The sequence below is a fragment of the Cydia fagiglandana genome, chromosome 21 (genome assembly GCF_963556715.1).
Source record: "Cydia fagiglandana chromosome 21, ilCydFagi1.1, whole genome shotgun sequence".
Classification (NCBI taxonomy): Eukaryota; Metazoa; Arthropoda; class Insecta; order Lepidoptera; family Tortricidae; genus Cydia; species Cydia fagiglandana.
The window spans coordinates 4,663,642-4,684,404 of NC_085952.1; the positions used below are offsets into that span (position 1 = coordinate 4,663,642).

At 38.9% G+C, this 20,763-nt stretch overlaps 1 protein-coding gene across 1 annotated transcript in view; it reads right to left on the reverse strand.

The window, feature by feature from the left end:
• The window catches only part of LOC134675262 (ABC transporter G family member 20), a 121,463-nt gene that overhangs the window by 41,741 nt on the left and 58,959 nt on the right, over positions 1–20,763 (reverse strand). The window contains exons 3-5 of the mRNA XM_063533482.1: positions 10,931–11,015; positions 9,881–10,044; positions 7,195–7,354 (exon numbers count right to left, since the gene is read on the reverse strand). Of these exons, the coding sequence (XP_063389552.1) occupies positions 7,195–7,354; positions 9,881–10,044; positions 10,931–11,011 (405 nt within the window). The 5' untranslated portion in view covers positions 11,012–11,015. The remainder of the gene's footprint in view (positions 1–7,194; positions 7,355–9,880; positions 10,045–10,930; positions 11,016–20,763) is intronic.

Genomic DNA, 20,763 nt, shown 5'->3' on the forward strand with positions numbered 1-20,763 from the left:
TATTATAGAATCTTTCGCTTGCACGGGACTCAAAATAAGCACTCGAAGAAATATCAAACTTTGATCTCTTGTTGTACAAATAACTATTAGACGATGCGAGAACTCGCATGCGAGTTTCATTACATTGCGGGTTTTGATCGGTCGGTTGAATTGGACGTAACCAACAGTACGCAATGTAACTAAAATCGCATGCGAGTTCGCGCGCCGTCTAAATCAGCCCTTAATAGTAAGCAGTTACTGTAGCCTGTAGACTCAGGGTGTCACAAAAGTCACATGTGCAATTCGGATCCTTAAAAAACTGTACTTTTATCACGTTCAGTCTTTTACGAAATTTACAATTAAATAAGGTTTACAATTAACGTTTAGTTGAAGATGGACGCTCTGTCAATGACAAGTCAAAAAAACCGGCCATGTGCTAGTAGGACTCGCGCACGAAGGGTTCCGTACCATCACGCAAAAAACGGCAAAAACAATCATGTTTGTTGTATGGGAGCCCCACTTAAATATTTAATTTATCCTGTTTTACTCTTTAGTACCTACCTATTTATTGTTATAGCGGCAACAGAAATACATCATCTGTGATAATTTCAACTGCCTAGCTATCACGGTTCATGAGATACAGCCTGGTGACTAACAGACGGACAGACAGACGGACAGCGAAGTCTTAGTAATAGGATCCCGTTTTTACCCTTTGGGTACGGAACCCTAAAAAGTAGGGTTGAAAGTTTTTACCAGGTTTTTACCAATTACCTACTTACGGCAACATGTAATGTTTTGCTAACTATACAAATTTCAAGGTTATCTGCCTTACTAATTCGTAGGTAGGTTACTCATAACATATGAATTAATTAATTTAATACTACAACAATGACCCGCACCCAAAGCTATTATTGCATGCAAGTGCAATGCGGCGTGCCTCTGCATCCAAATCTATTATTACTGAGGAAATAGCTCCACAGATTATCTATAACAGAAGAATCACTTTCGGCGCGATTCGGGAAATGAATTAGAGATGCACTAGATAAGAAATAGTAAAGATATGTGACGTTCCACGGCAAAAGGTACCATTGCCCCGACTGAATATTGGAGCGGCGTTAATAATAAGCGTAAGCGCCAGCCGCCATAAGGTACCTTTTGCCGTGGAACGTCACATTACTATTTCATATCTAATGAATGTCTAACGGCGCGATATCTTAAAAGTTCGAATCGCGCCGTTTTACTTATGCCATATTTTGAAGATCGACCTTCACTTTATGAATTAAACATTCTTATATTGTAATTATTTAATAATCTTTTTTGTATTTTTTTACCTAAGTCATTTATGAACATTTCATTTAGTAGTACCACTGTGTGTATATGTATATACTGTATGTAAATAAATGATTTTTAACCAGAAAGTAACACCTACCTACTCAAAATTGAGGAGTTTCTCAATATTGACAGCGATTAATTTAGTGTAAAGGTCAATCCTAATAATTATGTAGTAACATTAACAATAGGGTAAGCTAAAGTATGGCATAACAAAAATTCCAAAAATGGCCTTTATGAACCCTACCACTTGCTAATTATGGAGTAGGTATTAAATCGTAGAGGGGCCACATACATACACGGACATGAAACTGTCAAGATAATTCTAAATTTTAAATAATGAAGAAAAAGAATCAGGGCCCGATTCGGATTTTGAAATAGACATCTATTAGATATCTTTTAGACATCACCAAGACACGATAACGATATGTTTAAGATCTAACCTGTCAAGTTTGACATTTGCGCGATTCTGGAGATACTCTTGAACGATTTCCACAGGATATGACTTAGAGATCTTACTCTATCTAACGTAAAAGTGACATTGGTTGCCCGAATTGCGCTGAAAAAGAGAACTAGTTGATATCTAAACTATAACGTGTCTAGAATGGATCTAGTACGTGTCGTCTCTTGTGAATATCTTGAAGTTCGAATACGGCAGTCAGGCGTTACTGTGCGGAAATCCATATTAATTAATACCAAAATATTACTTTGCTAATCCACGAATAGACTAATTGGCTTTGCTTTTGTAATTCGCGGATTAGCAAAGTAATATTTTGGTATTAATTATGAATTTCGTAATTCTGAACTTTGGTTTACCTACGTGTGTGATTCCGTTGACTCAATAACAGCTTAAGTAAGTATCATCATCATCATCATCTCAGCCATAAGACGTCCACTGCTGAACATAGGCCTCCCCCTTATGGGGGTGAATGCCATAATCGCCAGCACGCTTGGCAGGCGGGTTGGCGATCGCAGTCGAGTACACCGAATTTGAGGGACGCTGCTGCCCGTCCACCGGTGGTCTTAAGTAAGTATATAAATGCATTTTTATTACGCACCAATTACAGCTTTTTAAGCGGTATTCGTTAATGTACCGAAAATAGACAACAATAACGCCCAAAACAAATAAAATACATACCATGGCGGCGCGTCCATAAAAGCCGATTCCCACCGGCTTGCCTGTTTTGGACGTTTGAGCAGATTTGTAAAGGAAATATGTAAGCCAAATTAGCGCCTCGGCTTGCCTATGGATATGTTTGACGTGCCGCCACTGATACATACATACATAGTAGCTAAGCTGTAGTAAGCTGTAATATACATAAATGTTATTGGAATTGGTACATAATTATTGCGAATATTAACTATGCAGAGACGCTGTGCTCACCCGATATGATATATAGATTATACCTATAATGTACATAATATCAACGGTAATTATTTATGGATGCTTTAGAATCCTTAGAATTCATGTTATATTAATTACAACGGGTATAATTACTTTACTACAATTATACAGTACGTCTAACTAATACGTCGAATTCAAACATATTCTTACGCTACGTCTTACGTAGGCGAACAACGCGCGAATGCGGCGCGGCGCGGCGCGGCGAAATCAATCCTTTGATGCCCATAGAAGTGTCCTACGTAAGCGATCTCGTTGCGAACGCGGTGCGGCGCGATTTGCACGCGAATGTCAGGCGGCGCGGCGCGGCGCGGCGGCGGCCGCTTTCGCCGCGCCGCGCCGCGTTCGCGCGTTGTTCGCCTACGTAAGACGTAGCGTAATTCTAAGCTAACATTCTTGCATTGAAAGGACGATTATATATAGGGTGAGAATCATCCTAGAACGGTGGAAACATGTCCGTGCACTTTTGAACGCCAGTGTAGGTACCTAATGTTACAGTCATGGTATAATAATATACTCCGCCTGGTACTCTCTTCCCGTCTTTTCGGGGTCACGTGACTGACACAAGCCTACGTCATCATGCGACAGCGCTATATGATAATATGCGACAGCGCTATACATATATAGCGGCCATGTTATTGTGACGTAGGCTTGTGTCACTCTGGGAAGAGAAAACCTTGTTTTATTAGACTATGTGTTGCAGTGTTACTCCATAAACTGTGGTGTGGAAGCACCTTAATTTATTCAAAATCACGCAATTTACCACAAATTTAATTTCCTTACCGCCGAAGTTTCGAACGCGTATTTATTTATTAGCTAATATAAAACCTACAGTTACCTATTTTGGCTTGTCAAGATAATACGAAGGTAAGATTTATTTTAGAGGGCGCGTAAATTGTTTTTCCTTTACCTAAACTCATTTATTATGTACATTACTGTTTTATTTAGTTCGGGAATCGATTATTCATACAATGATTTATTACTTTCGGTGTACAGTCGCCATCAGATATATCGGAGCGGCCAAGGTGTTCACAATATCTGAACACGCACTCTAACGCCCTGACAATAGAGGCTTGCTCAGATATTTGTGACCGCCTTGGCCGCTCCAATATAATTGATGGCGACGGTACCTAAATACTATAATATTTTTGAGACTCGAAGGGTAGGATGACAGCTGTCATTTCAAAACAATTTTGCGAGATTTGGCATTATAGGTTATAAATTAAATGGAGATGACAGGTGTCCTACCCTTCGAGTTTGAAAAATATTATGGTAGTGTTTGCAGGGGTAGGGGTTTGTGTTTCATAGGGGTAGCCAACTAAGCACGAAAACCACGGATATCCACTTGCTACGTTCAATAGTTCATGCGTCGATTAGAAACTTTATAAAATACAATAAGTTTTTGGCAAAAATTTCATTTTTGGTACAAGCTTTTATCGCCGACTGTACTTTTTTTTCCACAGGCAACTAATACTCATCGAGACTATTCTAAAAACCCCAAACACAATTAGGTTTCGTTGTTTTATCACAGAGTTCCTATGGCCACCTCCGGTCTCCATCATCAGATCAGCTCGATGACACCATAATATTGCATTGTCACCCGACTTACGTATGTATGCAAAATTTCAGCTCAATCGCAAATCGGGAAGTGGATCAAATTTTACTTGCAAGATTTGATTACAGACAGACAGACAGACAGACAGACAGAGAGACAGACAGACAGACAGACAGACAGACAGACAGACAGACAGACAGACAGACAACGGTCAGGTGAAACTAAATAAAAGCTTGTAAAAACGCCGCACTCAAACTTTATCAACTCGATATTTTCCAGCAACGTTTATACCCGTTGTTTCCAATTCAAACCGCGTCCATAAAACAAGTGAACATTGAACAACCACGAAGTGAATCCACAGCTAATCCGTAAAACTGGCCAGTAATTTAAACATTTCCCTATAAATTACGTTCGCTCGCCACCGTTGTTTGGGTTTAAAGTTAGGGAACTATTCACGGTCCGACAGAGAGCCTACCGCGAACCACGTTCGAAGTGTTGGCTCCCTGTTGCACTTGTAAATTCGTACGTAAGTGTAACAGTGCCCTCTAAGGGTCTACCGCGAACCACATGCGACGGCCTCTCTTTCGCACTTGTAAATTTGTACATAAGTGTGACATAGGCAACACGTCGAACGCGGTTCGCGGTAGACCCTCAGACTAGGTACATAACCCCTAGTGTAAATTTCATTCGATAGCGTGACGTGCGTTTGCGTTGTCTACTTTTGTATGGGATGTTTTAAAGAGCGCGCCAGGCGGGACGTTTTGAAAACTCAGAATCCCATACAAAATGACAAGTAGGCAACGCAAATCACGACTTTAAATAATCTAACAACACAATTTATATGACAATGACACACTAGTACATTCTATACCAGTGGTTCTTCACCTTTTCAGTCCGGTCACCCCTATGACTAACTAGGGAACCTGATTTTACCCCTCCTCCCAATGGTAATAAAAAATAAAACGTGTACGTTTGTTGTATTGTTATATTAGGTTAGCTTATTACCCCCGTAAAATACTAGTTTTACCCCCACGGGGGTAATTACCCCCAGGTTAAGAACCACTGTTCTATACCATACAATCTGGACACAATTCTTCAGTAAAATCCACATTTAACATACTCGTAGGCATATAAATTTGTAAATGGACGGAAATACATTGTAAAGGGACGTGTATACACGTCATGGCCAGCAACTTCCGGCCGACTGTCGCCTCGGGTCGCCTGTGAACAGGCCGCTTTAATGGATCGTTCGGTATCGATTCCCACTGAATTGCTAATGCCGCCGTGACAGGGTTAAAAGTGACCAATACACGCAAAATGTTAAAAGCCAGTGACCCGTGTCCACTCAATTATAGATCTAAAGAGAGCAAAACGTAAGTTTTGCAGATGTGGAGGTGGAGGAAATGTGGAGAGCAAAACGTAAGTTTTGCAGATTTTGTGGGATTTCATTATGTATTCATGAATAAATTAAAATGTTTATTAGCAACGAATGCATGGAAACGAGCGTTTTATCAAATTGGTCTTTCAGAAGTTTGGAGTCATCGTCATCTTCCTCGCGTTATGGCTCCTCAACACGATGGACCAACACCGGACACTCCAAGGGACGCATTTATACGTTAGAGGGAGCAAGTGATATTGCTATCTCATTCTACCGCATGGCTGCGTCCCTTGGAGTGTCCGGCGTTGGCCTATCGTGTAGAGGATCCATTATCCCGGCTTTTTGCCACGGCTCATAGGACACAAAGCCCGCTTGGTAACTAATCCCTAAAACAAATTTTTAGGAAAGCGACTGCCACTCATTGGTACAAGCCGGGGTTTGAACCCGCGACCTCCCAAGAAGAAGTTAGGAGTAGTAAAAGTAATTGAAAATGTTAGTGTCAATCCCCAAGATATGGCGCCATATGCTTAAAAAGTTTGTGCACAAACAGAATACAATAAGGCAAGCAATAAGGGAAGGCAATATGTACCTAATACTGCTTTAACTATGCCTCTTCCTATAATTTTATTTTCTTTCGACACTTTCTTCCCTTCTCTTCTCTTTTTTGAATAATTTATTTTAACATACCTACCTTACATATCTCTTAGTTTAATAGGTACAATTTCCTCTATAATGGGGGATAGGTCAGGTACCTAATGTACCTATATCATGTCAGCTTTGTTAAATTTGCTGCTTCCTCTGTTATATCGGATGGCAGCCTATGGTTATTTATTACACATATCCCCAAAACATAAGAAAGTCTTATGTACACGAGCCAACATATCGCTGGCCCAATATCACAGGGTTCTATGTTTCACTTTTATCGAACTGAAATTTGAACATTGTCATAGAGACATTAAGTCGAATTTCGACTATCTTGAAAATGTAACATAGAACCCTATAATATTGGGTCAGCGATGTATGTATTTGACGTTTAGGCTTTGAAAGCCGATATTGGGGGTAATTAAAGGTTACCGATGAGTAATGTGATTAGTTTCAATAAGGATGGCGTGAAAGGCTTAAGACAGTTACGAGTATAGACGCTGAAGTTATTGTTAGAAACTAGCGATTAAATTACTCAATTTAAGTGGAAAGGGAACGGCCATATTTATGCGTATTTGTCTTTGATCCTAATGGTTGACTGATAGAGTGCCATCGGGCATTATTTCCGTTGAAATAAATATCGTCTTAATAATACCTCCTCGGCCGATTCGGCCACGGCGACTGCTATCAACTCCGTTGCTGTCTCTGGTGTGCTCGCAAGTGGCTGACGTAGCCTATCTTACTACTTAAGGTTCGCGAACATTGTGGGCATGTGAGCACACCATTTGTGTAATTATTATGTATTGCCGCAGGTGGTCAGGCTTTTACTTGATCGCGCTTGGCATCCAGCTCTAAGCGCCGTCGCGATTCAAATTCGGTAACATTGGCATTTATTGGATATCGTCTTACCTGAGGCATGTACCCAACCCTAGGTCCCGGGACCCCACTCCCGCGGCTCCCAGGCCGGCCTCCGAGCACCCAAATCTCTCCAGAGTTCAGCCGACGGCGTCCAACGATGCAAGACAGGAGAGTTGTCTTCCCACATCCTGAGGCGCCTAGGAGACCGTATCTGGAAGGAAAAGATTGGTTGTAGTTGGTGTTCATTTAAGTTTTTCATCATATTTAGGGCCCTCCCCCTAGAGGATGCTTGCCAAAATAAGACGGCGTACTCTGGAGTACCAAGTGGCCAAAGACCATCTCGACGCCCTATGCACTGCTGGAGAGACGAAATACAGAAAGGCCTTAGCGAACTCGGCGCCGTCGACTGGACAGAAACGGCTTTGCACAGAGGGCGGTCTTTGGTGTCGGAGGCCAAGATACACTTTGGGTCGCTGCGCCACAGTAAGTAGATATCATATTTAGGGAATGTAATGGATGTTTACATGGTAATTTCCTTGCAAATCATGTAGGTACTTAAAATATTTTTTTTAATTTCAATGATTTAATTCCCCTCAGCGTGTAATATTTCAAGATACTATATAATTTATAAGAAATATAAGTAAAAATCCGAAACCCTAGCAACTACGAGCTGATAAAAAATATTACTTTAAAATCCGGCTAAATACTGTAAAAGAACGAACAGCGATTATCATAAATCATTTAACGAAAAAGGAGTCATTTAAAATTCTTAACAATATTTTGGACTCAAACGCAATAGATCACAAGCTCAAAATTAATGGGAAAATTATGATTCCGTAGAGAAAGAAATAATTTTACAAATGTTTTTGTTCTTACTAAATTCATAACCGGTTACGACCTTTTCGCCAGCCGGTTGAATTGCCGGCTGAATTATCTAAAATATCCGGTTGGTAAAAATTAAACGGACTTTTAATTTGATTGAGGGCCCTTGCCGTTTGCGAAATATTCTGGAAAATATATAATTTCATCTACATTTAGATGATAAATTATGCTTAGGTACCTACTATTTTTATAATTTATTGTAGGTAATGATCCAGAATATAACTGTCGTTTTGACGTAAAATAAGTCCAGAATGGGATATTTTGGGATACAAAACAAACAATTATCAACATTAAACAGTTATTTAATGACCGGTCTGGCCTAGTGGGTAGTGACCCTGCCTGTGAAGCCGATGGTCCTGGGATCGAATCCCGGTAAGGGCATTTATTTGTGTGATGAACACAGATATTTGTTTCTGAGTCATAGGTATTTTCTATGTATTTAAGTATTTATAAATATGTATATACCTACATATTATATATAATCGTTGTCTAAGTACCCACAACACAAGTCTTATTGAGCTTAATGTGGCACTTAGTCAATTTATGTAATAACGTCCTATAATATTCATTTACCTATTTATATATTTAATATATTCTTTATTGTGCACCACATTATGAAAAACAATACAGAAAAAAAAACAGTTATTACATTAGGTAACAACAGGCGGTCTTATCGTTCAAAAGCGATCTCTTCCAGGCAACCTTTGGGTAGCAGGAAACCAATAACTTACAACAATGAACGGGAATTTATTTAATTATTGAATGTGATTCAATTACCTATACAATAAAAACTGCCCACATTCTCATTTTATGGAATTCTCTGTATAAATTGACCTAATTTTCATAGTCACGTTCTTCGTAAAGATCGCAATAATCCTTGGAGTCTTGGTGCAATACACAGATATAAGAGAACAGATATTTAAAACTAAATTCGTGAAGTGAATGGTCACGTTTACATATTATGCAGGGTTATTGTTAAAGTGGCCAATTACTATGTAGTGGCCAATAACTTTTAGCAGTCACCCTATAGTTCGTTTTTTTAGCATTAGAAAGAACTTCGCAGAAGTAAGCGTCTGGTTCCAAATCCGGCAATTTTAGCGGTAATAATTCGAAGTAAATTATATGTATTGACCGTGCTACATTAGATAATTCAATCATTATTAACAATTAAAGAGCCTCATAAAAACTGTACGCTTACTTCTGTGGAGTTCTTTCTAATGCTAAAAAAAAACGAACTATAGTTACTCAAGAAATAAAACTATGGAAACGGACTAAATCGCGTAATAATGATTTTAAGATACATCCCGACGTTTCGAACGCCTTTGTATTATTTATTTCACTTAACCCTAAATGACAATCGAATGTCAGTTTTTCATCGAAAATAGAACACATGTCGGAAATATTAAACCCTTATCTGGTAAATAAACCCCCTTATTCATAAACGCGCTACAAACCTCAATTAGCTAATAATCGTTTGGTTTTATCTGTCATTTTGACTTATGTATATGTAAGAAAGGGAAACATGATTTAACTAAATCAGGCCCGTAAAGTTTTATGAATAATGGGGGTTAATCTACAGTTTAATAAATAAATTTATTTATTTAAGCGTATGGCGTATTAATAAATAGATTTATTTATTTAAGCGTATGGCCAGGCGTGGCTCACTCCGTTCGACCCCAATTTTGGGCTTTGCCATAAGCCGCGCGTGGCGCTGTCGCCACCTAGCGGCCATATATGTCCTGATCGTAACAGACGCGTTTTGTTAATGAGTGAGTCTTCTTCTGTACCTAGTACTATTATTTATTCTGTGGTATGGCGTACTAATAAATAAATAAATAAATAGATATATACTTACATGGCTCCCTTAGGCACGGTCATATTCAGTCCGTCGAGAATGACATTAGGGCTACTTTTGGAACCATATCGCTTGTACGCCCTTCTGACGCATACCGCCTGCTGTCTTCGAGAGGTTAATGTGGACTTCTGAGTCTTAAACTGGATACGTCTTCTTTGTGTTATCTGTGAAACAACGTAGAGTTAAATATATTTTAATTTATATATAAAAAAGCGCTGGTGGCCTAGCGGTAACAGCGTGCGACATGCAATCCAGAGGTCACGGGTTCGAACCCGGCTCGTACCAATGAGTTATTCGGAACTTATGTAGGTACTATGAAATATCATTTGATATTTACCAGTCGCATTTCGGTGAAGGAAAACATCGTGAGGACACCGGACTAATCCCAATATAAGGCCTAGTTTACCCTCTGGGAAGGTCAGATGGCAGTCGCTTTCGTAAAAACGAGTGCCTACGCCAAATCTTGGTATTAGTTGCCAAGCAGACCCCAAGCTCCCATGAACTATGGCAAAATGCCGGGATAACGCGAGGAAGAAGAGTGGGAACAATGGCACGAGAAACGTGTAAAAAATTACCATGCCACGGCATGCAGCAAAGGGTTTGGGCAAAGTTGGCAGCGGCATGGGCAAAGTTGGCAGCGGCATGGGCAAAGTTGGCAGCGGCATGGGCAAAATTGGCAGCGGCATGGGCAAAGTACAACAAACTAACTAATATGGCTCTGCGATTCAAAGAGGGTCTTGGCCTCCGAAACGAGAAAACGCAACTTTTCCCGATCCTGCGCCGTTTCCTGCCAAACATCGGCTTGCAGCTGACGCAGATCCGCTTCCACACTATCTCCCCAGCGGTATCTGGCCGCCTACCGCGAACCACGTGTGACGCCGACGTTTCGCCTCCCTGTCACACTTATACGTACGAATTTAAAAGTGTGACAGAGAGTGGTTCGCAGTAGGCCCTCTGGGGTCCTCTGGCGACCTATACACCAGTATACCGGGTGGCCACCAGTCGGTCTTCCCAGGTACGCTCTCTTGGCATTAGTTTATTTAAACGTACCTCGTAGTCGTCGGTGCCAGCTTCTGGGTCCCTGACATCCTCGAGGGAGATGGTGGCGCCAGCGTTGTCGTAAGCTGGCATGGTGCTGCAAAAAGAAACCTTTGTTAGAATAGGGAATATTAGGCAAAGCTCTGCGTAGGTGGCACCACTAGCACATACAGTATACAAACCTCATTGACATCAATAAAATAAATAAATAAATATTATAGGACAATTTTTACACAGATCGACCCACAGTAAGCTCAATAAGGCTTGTGTTGTGGGTACTAGACGACGATATATATAATATACACCATATATATAAATACTTATATACATAGAAAACATCCATAATTCGGGAACAAATATTTGTGATGAACACACAAATAAATGCCCTTACCAGGATTCGAACCCGGGACCTCCTGCTTCGTAGGCAGGGTCACTACCGACTAGGCTAGGAGGCCGTTAGAGGCCGTATCAATGACACTTAAAATTTATTTCAGTCACATAAAAATTTGCAAAACTTGTGACAAAGCGTTTTATTAGACTCTGGGGCCCATTAATATCTAGAGTTAAGTCATGACTAAATCCGCCTTTTATTAAACTCGTGGATGAACAGAGTAGGATCAGCAATATTACTCGTGTCACTCAAGTAGGTACAGTCAGCTGCGGAAGTAGCTATGCGAAGTGCTAAGAGTTAAATTAAAGAGTGACAGAGAAAGATGCCCGCAATTTGCGAACTTCGGTGTTCACGGTAGACCCTCAGATGATAAAAAACCGACCATCTTAGCCCTACAGCACGGATATGATGGTCGTACTTGTCTATGTGACAACGTGATAAAACTTTCTCTGTTAAAAAGCGACGGATGTTTTGTCACGTGGATAAAGCCAACCATAATAGGCCTGCATTTTAATGTGACTGGATAAAAACTAGTGATGTACCGACTATTGATTTGGCCGACTAGCCGACTAATCGGCGCTCGGATGGCCGATTAGTCGGCCGACTAGTCAGCTAGTCGGCCAGATCATTAATTTCGTATAAGTTCGGATGCACTTAAAAACAATCGTTTTATCCCTTTTTATACCTATAATAATTATTCATTATAATTAGGTATAAATAGTAACGATGAAAAATAGGATAATCCTAAGGCTATATTTTATACCACAAATCAGACAAGAAAGCGATCACACGGTCAATAATTCGACAAAAGTTTTCGTACGCAACCTAAATAGGAATTTGGGTAAAATATGTGAATAGCTTATGGTAAATATTTGCGGATTATTTATTTTGCCCTATTTTTCTGTCACTTATAAAGTGCCGACTAATCGGCCATTTTTGCCGACTAGTCGCCGACTAATCGCCGACTACAAATGTGGCCAGAAAGTCGGCTTTCCCGACTAGTCGGCGGCTAGTCGGTACATCCCTAATAAAAACCAATTTCGCCGAAAGAGTAATTTATCTACCAAGGTGATCCACAGTCGTAAAATCGAATCATAAAATGTATTAAGCAGACACGTGTTTTAAAACCTGTTTATTAAAATATTCACAAAAGTATAAAACACGTAAACCGATGACGCATTTCACAGACTTATACCTATGGCATGATTCGAACTTTAAGATACGTCAGAAATTTGCTGAAGATACGAGTACGATATGGATCGGATTTGTCAGTGTCAAACGTTTTTGTTTGAAGATATGACTAATCCGATCCATAGGTACCTATCGTATCTTTAGCAAATTTTTGAGGTATCTTTTAAAGGTCGTTGAAAGTAACGACATTCTGAATTAAGCAGAAATTTGGCATAAACATTTATGTTTTCGTTGCTAAAAGTTTTTAGGTACTTACTTAGTAATAAGATCGAATAGAAGTTTAACATACAAAACTTTTAATACATAGCTTATTATTTCTGTGTCTCATTGCCGCCATAATGCGAAAAAATGCCACAATAGCCGCGACCCCAACTGAAACCCAAAAATTTGTATGTATGTATATTTAATTACACAAACGGGTCTACCGCGATATAATTTCATCTTAAATACATAAAATATAATTAAATATGTGTACAAAACGCGAGAGTTTAAAGTGTTATAATTATGTATGTATGTATAAACTCTTTATTGTACAAAACACAAATCACAAAATGGACATATTTATCGTACAGGATATGCAGTACAAAATTGATGGAGATTCGAAAAAAAACCGGGCAAGTGCGAGTCGGACTCGCGCACGAAGGGTTCCGTACCATAATGCAAAAAAAAAAAACAAAAATAAAGAGAAAAAAAAAACGGTCACCCATCCAAGTACTGACCACTCCCGACGTTGCTTAACTTTGGTCAAAAATCACGTTTGTTGTATGGGAGCCCCATTTAAATCTTTATTTTATTCTGTTTTTAGTATTTGTTGTTATAGCGGCAACAGAAATACATCATCTGTGAAAATTTCAACTGTCTAGCTATCACGGTTCGTGAGATACAGCCTGGTGACAGACGGACGGACGGACGGACGGACGGACGGACGGACGGACGGACAGACAGCGAACTCTTAGTAATAGGGTCCCGTTTTACCCTTTGGGTACGGAACCCTAAAAAAATGGTACACTTTTAAGTGTGATTGCAACTCATGCTAGACCAGTGATCCTTGGACCAACGAGCCACTGTCCGATTAAGGATTACGTAAAATTACTGTCAATAATTATTGATAAGCGATTCGCATATGGAAGTGGTTAATCAGACTCGTTTGGGGAAGACAACCGGCTGCCCGTGAATGTAATGAGTTAGGGTGTGTCCTCTGTGAAAGCGTTGAAAGTGATTCGAACGAAAAAACATTAACATTTTTACTTTTGTTTTGTTTTGTCCTTTTTATTTAAACCTGTTTATGTGCAATAAAGTGACATACATACATACATTACTATGGCTTCATCTTAATGCCGACTTTACACACTTTACACAATCTCGATTGAAACTCGACCCAATCGAAACAAGTCTTATTGAGCCTTTTTTTCATTTATTTAATCTGGGAGTTTTAGCAATGCGCCAAGCCATCTCCGTAATACAAAATATACATGTCTATAACTACCTTAATTTAAATCAAATCAAATCAGCTCAAATATCTTTATTTTGCCTAAAATATGGTACAAAAGATGGACTAACTACAACTGGATACTGAATGGATGAACTATATATTAAAGGTTACTTAAAGGTACTTGTTAAATGTTATTTAACAATGAGGAAAAATAAATGTTAAGCAGTTCCTTGGCATCATCAGATGATGGTGATGGACGGTCAGCTCAATGAATCGCTGACACTGAGCCCGCGCCCTTCGCTATTGATGGCTTCACCTTAACATGTCTGCGGGCTTTGAACAATTTATAATGGGACTACACATACACACCACCTGCACAGTATCAGTCCACCGCCGCTTGGGATGTAGTATGCTCGTTTCGGCTCAATGAACCGCTGACACTGAGCCCGCGCCCTTCGCTGTGATAGCTTCACCTTGACATCGTTGCAGGCTTTGCGCAATTCATATCTGAGCTAATTGGCGCTCTTAGCTGCATCATGCTACGCCGAGGTGACAATAGTTTGTAAAAGGGGGCAAAGTTGTTGTTTAAGCCCCTCGCGCTAAAAGTTGTTATAATTGTTGTTATATTGATCGGGTAAGTGAAAGATTCCAGAATTGAACGTCAATATACGTATAATACGTCAATAATACGATACGAATACGTCATAATTTAAAAATTGCTGCAGATTTTTTTTGGTCTAACTGTATCAGTATTACAGACCGTCTAGCATGAGTTGCTTTCTCGCGCTCGAGTGCATACTTGAAGTCGCTCAAGATCTCAAATACACGAGGACCTTCTTTTTTAATTAATCTACACATCTTTTGAATCCTCCATTTTCTCTTACCAAAGCATATATACTTATATACTAGCTTTTGCCCGCGACTTCGTCTGCGTAGAGTTAGTGACAGCAGCTAAAATAGATATAGCGCCTGGATAATGCTAATAGCAATCATTCAATTCGCGCATTGCTTACTTTAATTATTAGGCAATGCATTTACTCTTTCATTCCACCCCCCCCCCCCCCTTTACACTCTCTTCAGGGATGATTTCCGACAAAAAAACTATCCTGTCCTTCCCCGGGACTCAAACTCTCTATACCTAATTTCAACTAAATCGGTTTAGCGGCTTAAACGTGAAGAGGTAACAGACAGACAGACACTTTCGCCTTTATAATATTACTATGGATTAGTATGGATACCTATATGTATAAGCTTAGATACCTATACGTCAACATACCATAGGTATAGGCTTAGTTATTGGCAACGAAAAGACAATTGGTGAATCAAAGGAGGAATGTTAACGAAACTACACGAAATTTCGAATCAAGGGAAGGAATTCCTTTGTCTTCAACATAAGATACTTGACTAGTATGATTACCTATATATACAGTTAATATTTACGTTAGTACACATTTGTGTTGTGTGTATAGGATAGGTGTAGACTTTGGAAATTATTTTAAAACGAGTCACTCACGTAATTTTATATTATCTCTCGTTGTACAACTAAGCTTTTAAGCAGTCACACTACTATTATATAAATTATTTATTTATTTATTTCAATGTAAGTATAATCTCTCAGCATTGTTTCGAACCGTTCTGAGGAACAAGCCTGCCGCGAGCCTGTACACACGGACGAAAATAGCGAAGCTATGTGCACAGACACAAAATTCACGAGTCACTAACTACGTGAGTGACTCGTGAATTTTAACATTCGAGTCTTGCGGGAGTTTTATATATTGCGCGAATCAATGTTTTTATTTGACATGAAATAAAAACATTGATTTGAATTAAAAGTTATAGGATCAATACTGTTTATGGTTTTTTAGTAAACCATAAAATATAAAGTGAGAATCTGTTTATATAAATCCAATCACAGTTTAAACATATCCAAACATAAGCATTCTGATGCCATTTCTGCTAATTTAATATACGTAAACGTATACCCCATACTACAGATTTTGGAATTCCAAACTCAGAATTAGGAATATTTTCAAGAGAATGTGACAATGATAAACAATGAATAGATTTCTCAATAGCAATGTCTGGTATGCGGAAAAAAGTTGCTTTGCCATTCGAACATCTAAACAATTTAGCAAACGCATAGATACAAAGTTTTTAGTACCTACTGTATACTTTACGGCTAAAATGATCTCATCACCATTTTGCAAATAACATTCAACATTACATTTACGTCACTTTAACAAAAAATTTAGCTTACGTACGCATGATCGTGACGGCAAATGTGACATTACGTAAGTAAGTACTGTCGTTTAGAAATGACTCTGGAAAATCTACAGGCATTTTAACCGCTACGCCATTTTAGTAATGTTTACTAACGCACTTTATCCTCGGGAGAAAATATATTATTTACATTACCAGCGCCAGCGCAATATAAATCTGCTAATTTTTCACCTTGTGGCAAATGAAAATGAAGTCGAGATTTCATGTCAGACGAAAAAAATTACGGCTTAGTTTTACTGCAAAGATGTCTAAGTATTTATGCAGGCCACACACAATCAATAAGACTCAGATGTGGCAGACTAACTGACAATTGTGGAGGGTTGTATGAGGTGAAATATTAGGTATACTGCCGTATTCGAACTTCAAGATATTCACAAGAGATTACACGTACTAGATCCATTCTATTAGATACCTACGTTATAGTTTAGATATCAACTAGTACGGTTACCATCAGTTTGTCACTGTCATAAACGCCGTCGAGAACGTAATTTACTTTCTATACATCTCGCTCGCACTCGCATATTAGTGCAAACGGGATGAATAGAAAGTAAATTACGTTCTCGACGGCGTTTATGTCAGTGACAAACTGATGGTAACCGTATAGTTCTCTTTTGCAGCGCAATTCGGGCAACCAATGTCACTTTTACGTTAGATAGAGTAAGATATCTATTAGATGTGAATTGGATCTCTAAGTCATATCCTGTGGAAATCGTTCAATAGTATCTCTAAATCGTTCAAGAGTAAATGTCAAATTTGACAGGTTAGATCTTAAACAAATCGTTATCTAATTATTAGATATCTTTTAGATATTAGATTCGAATAAATGTCTATTTCAAAATCCGAATCGGGCCCTCAGATGTGGCACACTAAATGACAATGTGGGGGTTGTATGAGGTGAAATAATTATAGCCTGATTCGAAAACAAAATGGTGATTCAAATGATGCGGGCAAAAGATATTAGGTAGGTACACAGTTCAACGCAAGAGTCATAGTCTAAAAAACTATCAAATCTCTTAGTCTCGATTTGACATGATCGACCTTCAGTGTCTACAAAATATTGAAACTATACCGTCGCGGGATAGTCTAGCTACTCATTAGTTCATTAGTGATTGTAATTAGTCTGTGAGATTATACCACTTGTTATTATACAGTAATGTCCTTGTACTAGCACTCAACTGATAAGATGGCTGCGCTTCTATCGTCTGTCGTGTCATGAATCACTTTTTCACTCACCAACTTCATAAATTGAGTGATGACTAAAGTGACTATGATGAGTTGATGACAGACGATATAAAAATGTAATTTAAGGAAAAGGATCGAACCCACTTTAAATGTAAAATAATTAATTTAAATTGGTTAAAAAAATTGGGTATTGATCCTTTAGAACTTATAACAGCGTCATCTGGTGAGATAAAACATATCTAAGAACCATTGCTTATGTACTATACTTACATAAAACTATAATTACTTATTTCGGTGGATCCGTTCTACAGGTAATTAGGAACAAATTCGTTTGCACAAACAAATAGCCTCTCACCCTACACCGAAAAAGGCCTAAGGCCCGAAGCGTCTCACAGGTGAGGGGCCGCGAGGCCGAAGACCAAACTGCAGGTTAGTGCACGCAGAACAATCAAAATGTAGCCGCTAGGGATCTCATATTATTGCCATTGTGACAAGGTACGAAGACTACAAAATTGGTAGTAAAGAAACCCAATTCCTTGTTCGTTCCATCTCCATTCCTTCGAGACTAAAAAGCGCGACCGTCATAACAGGGCTGTTGGTTTTACTGTCAAATACTCTTAAAAACATAGTGTAATTTCAATGGTATTGAATTCTGCGAGTCTTTCATTAGGCTCATCCTTCCCCACTTTAATTATTTGATCAACTTCAGAACTAGTAATTACTAATTACTGTACTTGTTAGTTATTTTCTGTAATGAAAGGGTAGCGGTATTAATTATTTATGAGGATTTGTTTTTGTAAGCATTTTAGGTCAAGAGCAAATTGCTAGTTTTGGCTTTTGGTGGATAACATTTTACATACTTACTAATCGAGTTCGTATAATTAGAATACATACATATTTTTTATACATTTATTCATCTTATATTTAGGTACCTTATTTATTTGATTATTGAATTATTGTTGATATTCATTGCAACAAAATAAGTAACTAGTATGGGTATGAAGAGATCATAATGTTTTTTTTTTTACATTAGTATCGGGTCACTCACGTAATTATGCCGATTATCGCTAGAAATATTGAGCATAATCTCGTAGGTTTTATTTAAATAGGTAATTTGCTAACTCAGTGGGTATTTATTTTATCAACCACGTATTCTCGGAAGTAGGAACAAATTTTTCGACTAAATTCCTTTTGGATACAGGCGTGTGCCTACTCATTAAAATGAGGAAGACAGAGTTTTTTCAGTGAGTCGCAACAATAATGGGCATACATGGTTTAGTCTTGTAACGAAAATTGAGGTAAATCAGGTAAAACTAGGTTAATCTCGATAAAGCATTGAGCTGTATACAGACAAAACATCCTCCAGACTGAGCATAGTCGCGCCGTCTGCCACGCATACGGTAATTTTACTCCATGTTCGAGTCGAAAGTGTCTTTGTGTGACGTCTGTGTCTTTGAACTACCAATCACGGCACGGGAATTCGCTCACCTCGTCCCGCACACACCCGCATTTTTGGCATCATCGGTTGCATGAAATAATTGCTCTAAACTCGGTCTAGAGGATTCCTAGTCTATTGAGCTGTAGCGGTTTCGTCTAATCACTGACATGGTACAAAACCGCAAGACTGTCGACACTGCCTTTGATCATTGCAGGCCAATTCGAATTACATTTTAACATCAAAATGACGTCATTTTATTATAATTTGTCCGTGCGACTCACTCGCACCTATACATAAGTACGTATGGACAAGAGCGAACGAAAGTCATGCGCGAATGAATATATAACTCAATAGCAACATTTAGATATCAAAATGTACATTTGAATTGGGCTCCAGTTTCAAGTACAGCAAGTAAGTAAGCGGGCGACGCGTTCGAAATTATCTGGACACTAATTTAAAAATATATCGGGTCACTCACTTAATTTTACTTGATTATCGTTCGACTTCTTGAGTGACCCGATTTTTTATATTTTTAATTTTGCGTATCTCATAGGACTGGAGTTTTAGGTACAAGTACCTACTTTTTTAATTATTACTGCATCAAGCGATATCGAATCGGACAGTGCCAAAACGCTCTTAATAGGCTTGCCGTTTCCGTTTTTCAGTATACCTCGCTTCGGGTGACTTAAAAACATCTAAACTAGGGATGTACCGACTAGTCGGGAAAGCCGACTATCCGGCCTCATTTGTAGTCGGCGATTAGTCGGCGACTAGTCAGCAAAAATGGCCGATTAGTCGGCATTTTATAACTGACAGAAAAACAGGGCAAAAAGAAATAAACAGCAAATATCTACTATAAAATTTTCACCTACTTATTGTACCCAAATTCCTATTTAGGGTGCTTACGAAAACTTTTGTTCGAATTATCGACCGTGTGGTGGCTTTCTTGTGTACGATTGTCCGGTTTTCGTATGAAATAAAGCCTTAGGATTTTTTTATTTATTTTATTTTTTTAGCGTTACTATAATATGATATGATGAATAGCGCGACGAAAGGGGTAAAACGATTGTTTTTAGGGTTCCGTACCCAAAGGGTAAAAACGGGACCCTATTACAAAGACTCCACTATCCGTCTGTCCGTCTGTCTGTCACCAGGCTGTATCTCATGAACCGTGATTGTCTAGCTGACAGTTGAAATTTTCACAGATGATATATTTCTGTTGCCGCTATAACAACAAATACTAAAAGTACGGAACCCTCGGTGGGCGAGTCCGACTCGCACTTGTCCGGTTTTTTAAGTGCATCTGTACCGAACTTAGACGAAACTAATGATCTGGCCGGCTAGCCGACTAGTCGGCCGACTAATCGGCCATCCGAGCGCCGATTAGTCGGCTAGTCGGCCAAATCAATAGTCGGTACATCACTAATCTTAACCTATTTCTTAGTGTTAAGTATCTGCAAAGTGTCGAAGTTTTCACGCCTCAAAGTCAAAGTCACTTTTCCACAGTTTACGAGCACTCGGTTTTCTGAAAAACGGCAAACGGTTCATTCAAAAGTAGACCTTAAGGTGACGTATTAAGAGTTAGGCTGCGTTGTTACTGTTGTTTTTACCTGTTGTTTTTCTGCTCATTAGGCTGATATTACGGCAGGATAATAAGTACCAGTGGTTTCATTTTCTTTAAAAAGGCACTACATTCTTAGATTTAAGTACTCTAAATATGCTTTTTAATTAACATTTAGGTACTTCGTACTATGCTTTTTAATTAACATTTAGGTACTTTCTAGAATATTGTATTACAGTTTCTGGTAGAATGTACGAGTAAGTGACCAAGGTATATTTTTTATAACATATTTGGTAGGTACCATGGACCATGGACCTAGAATACTCTATGTTTGGTACCACATTTTATAGCGAAATAAAATAAAGATATA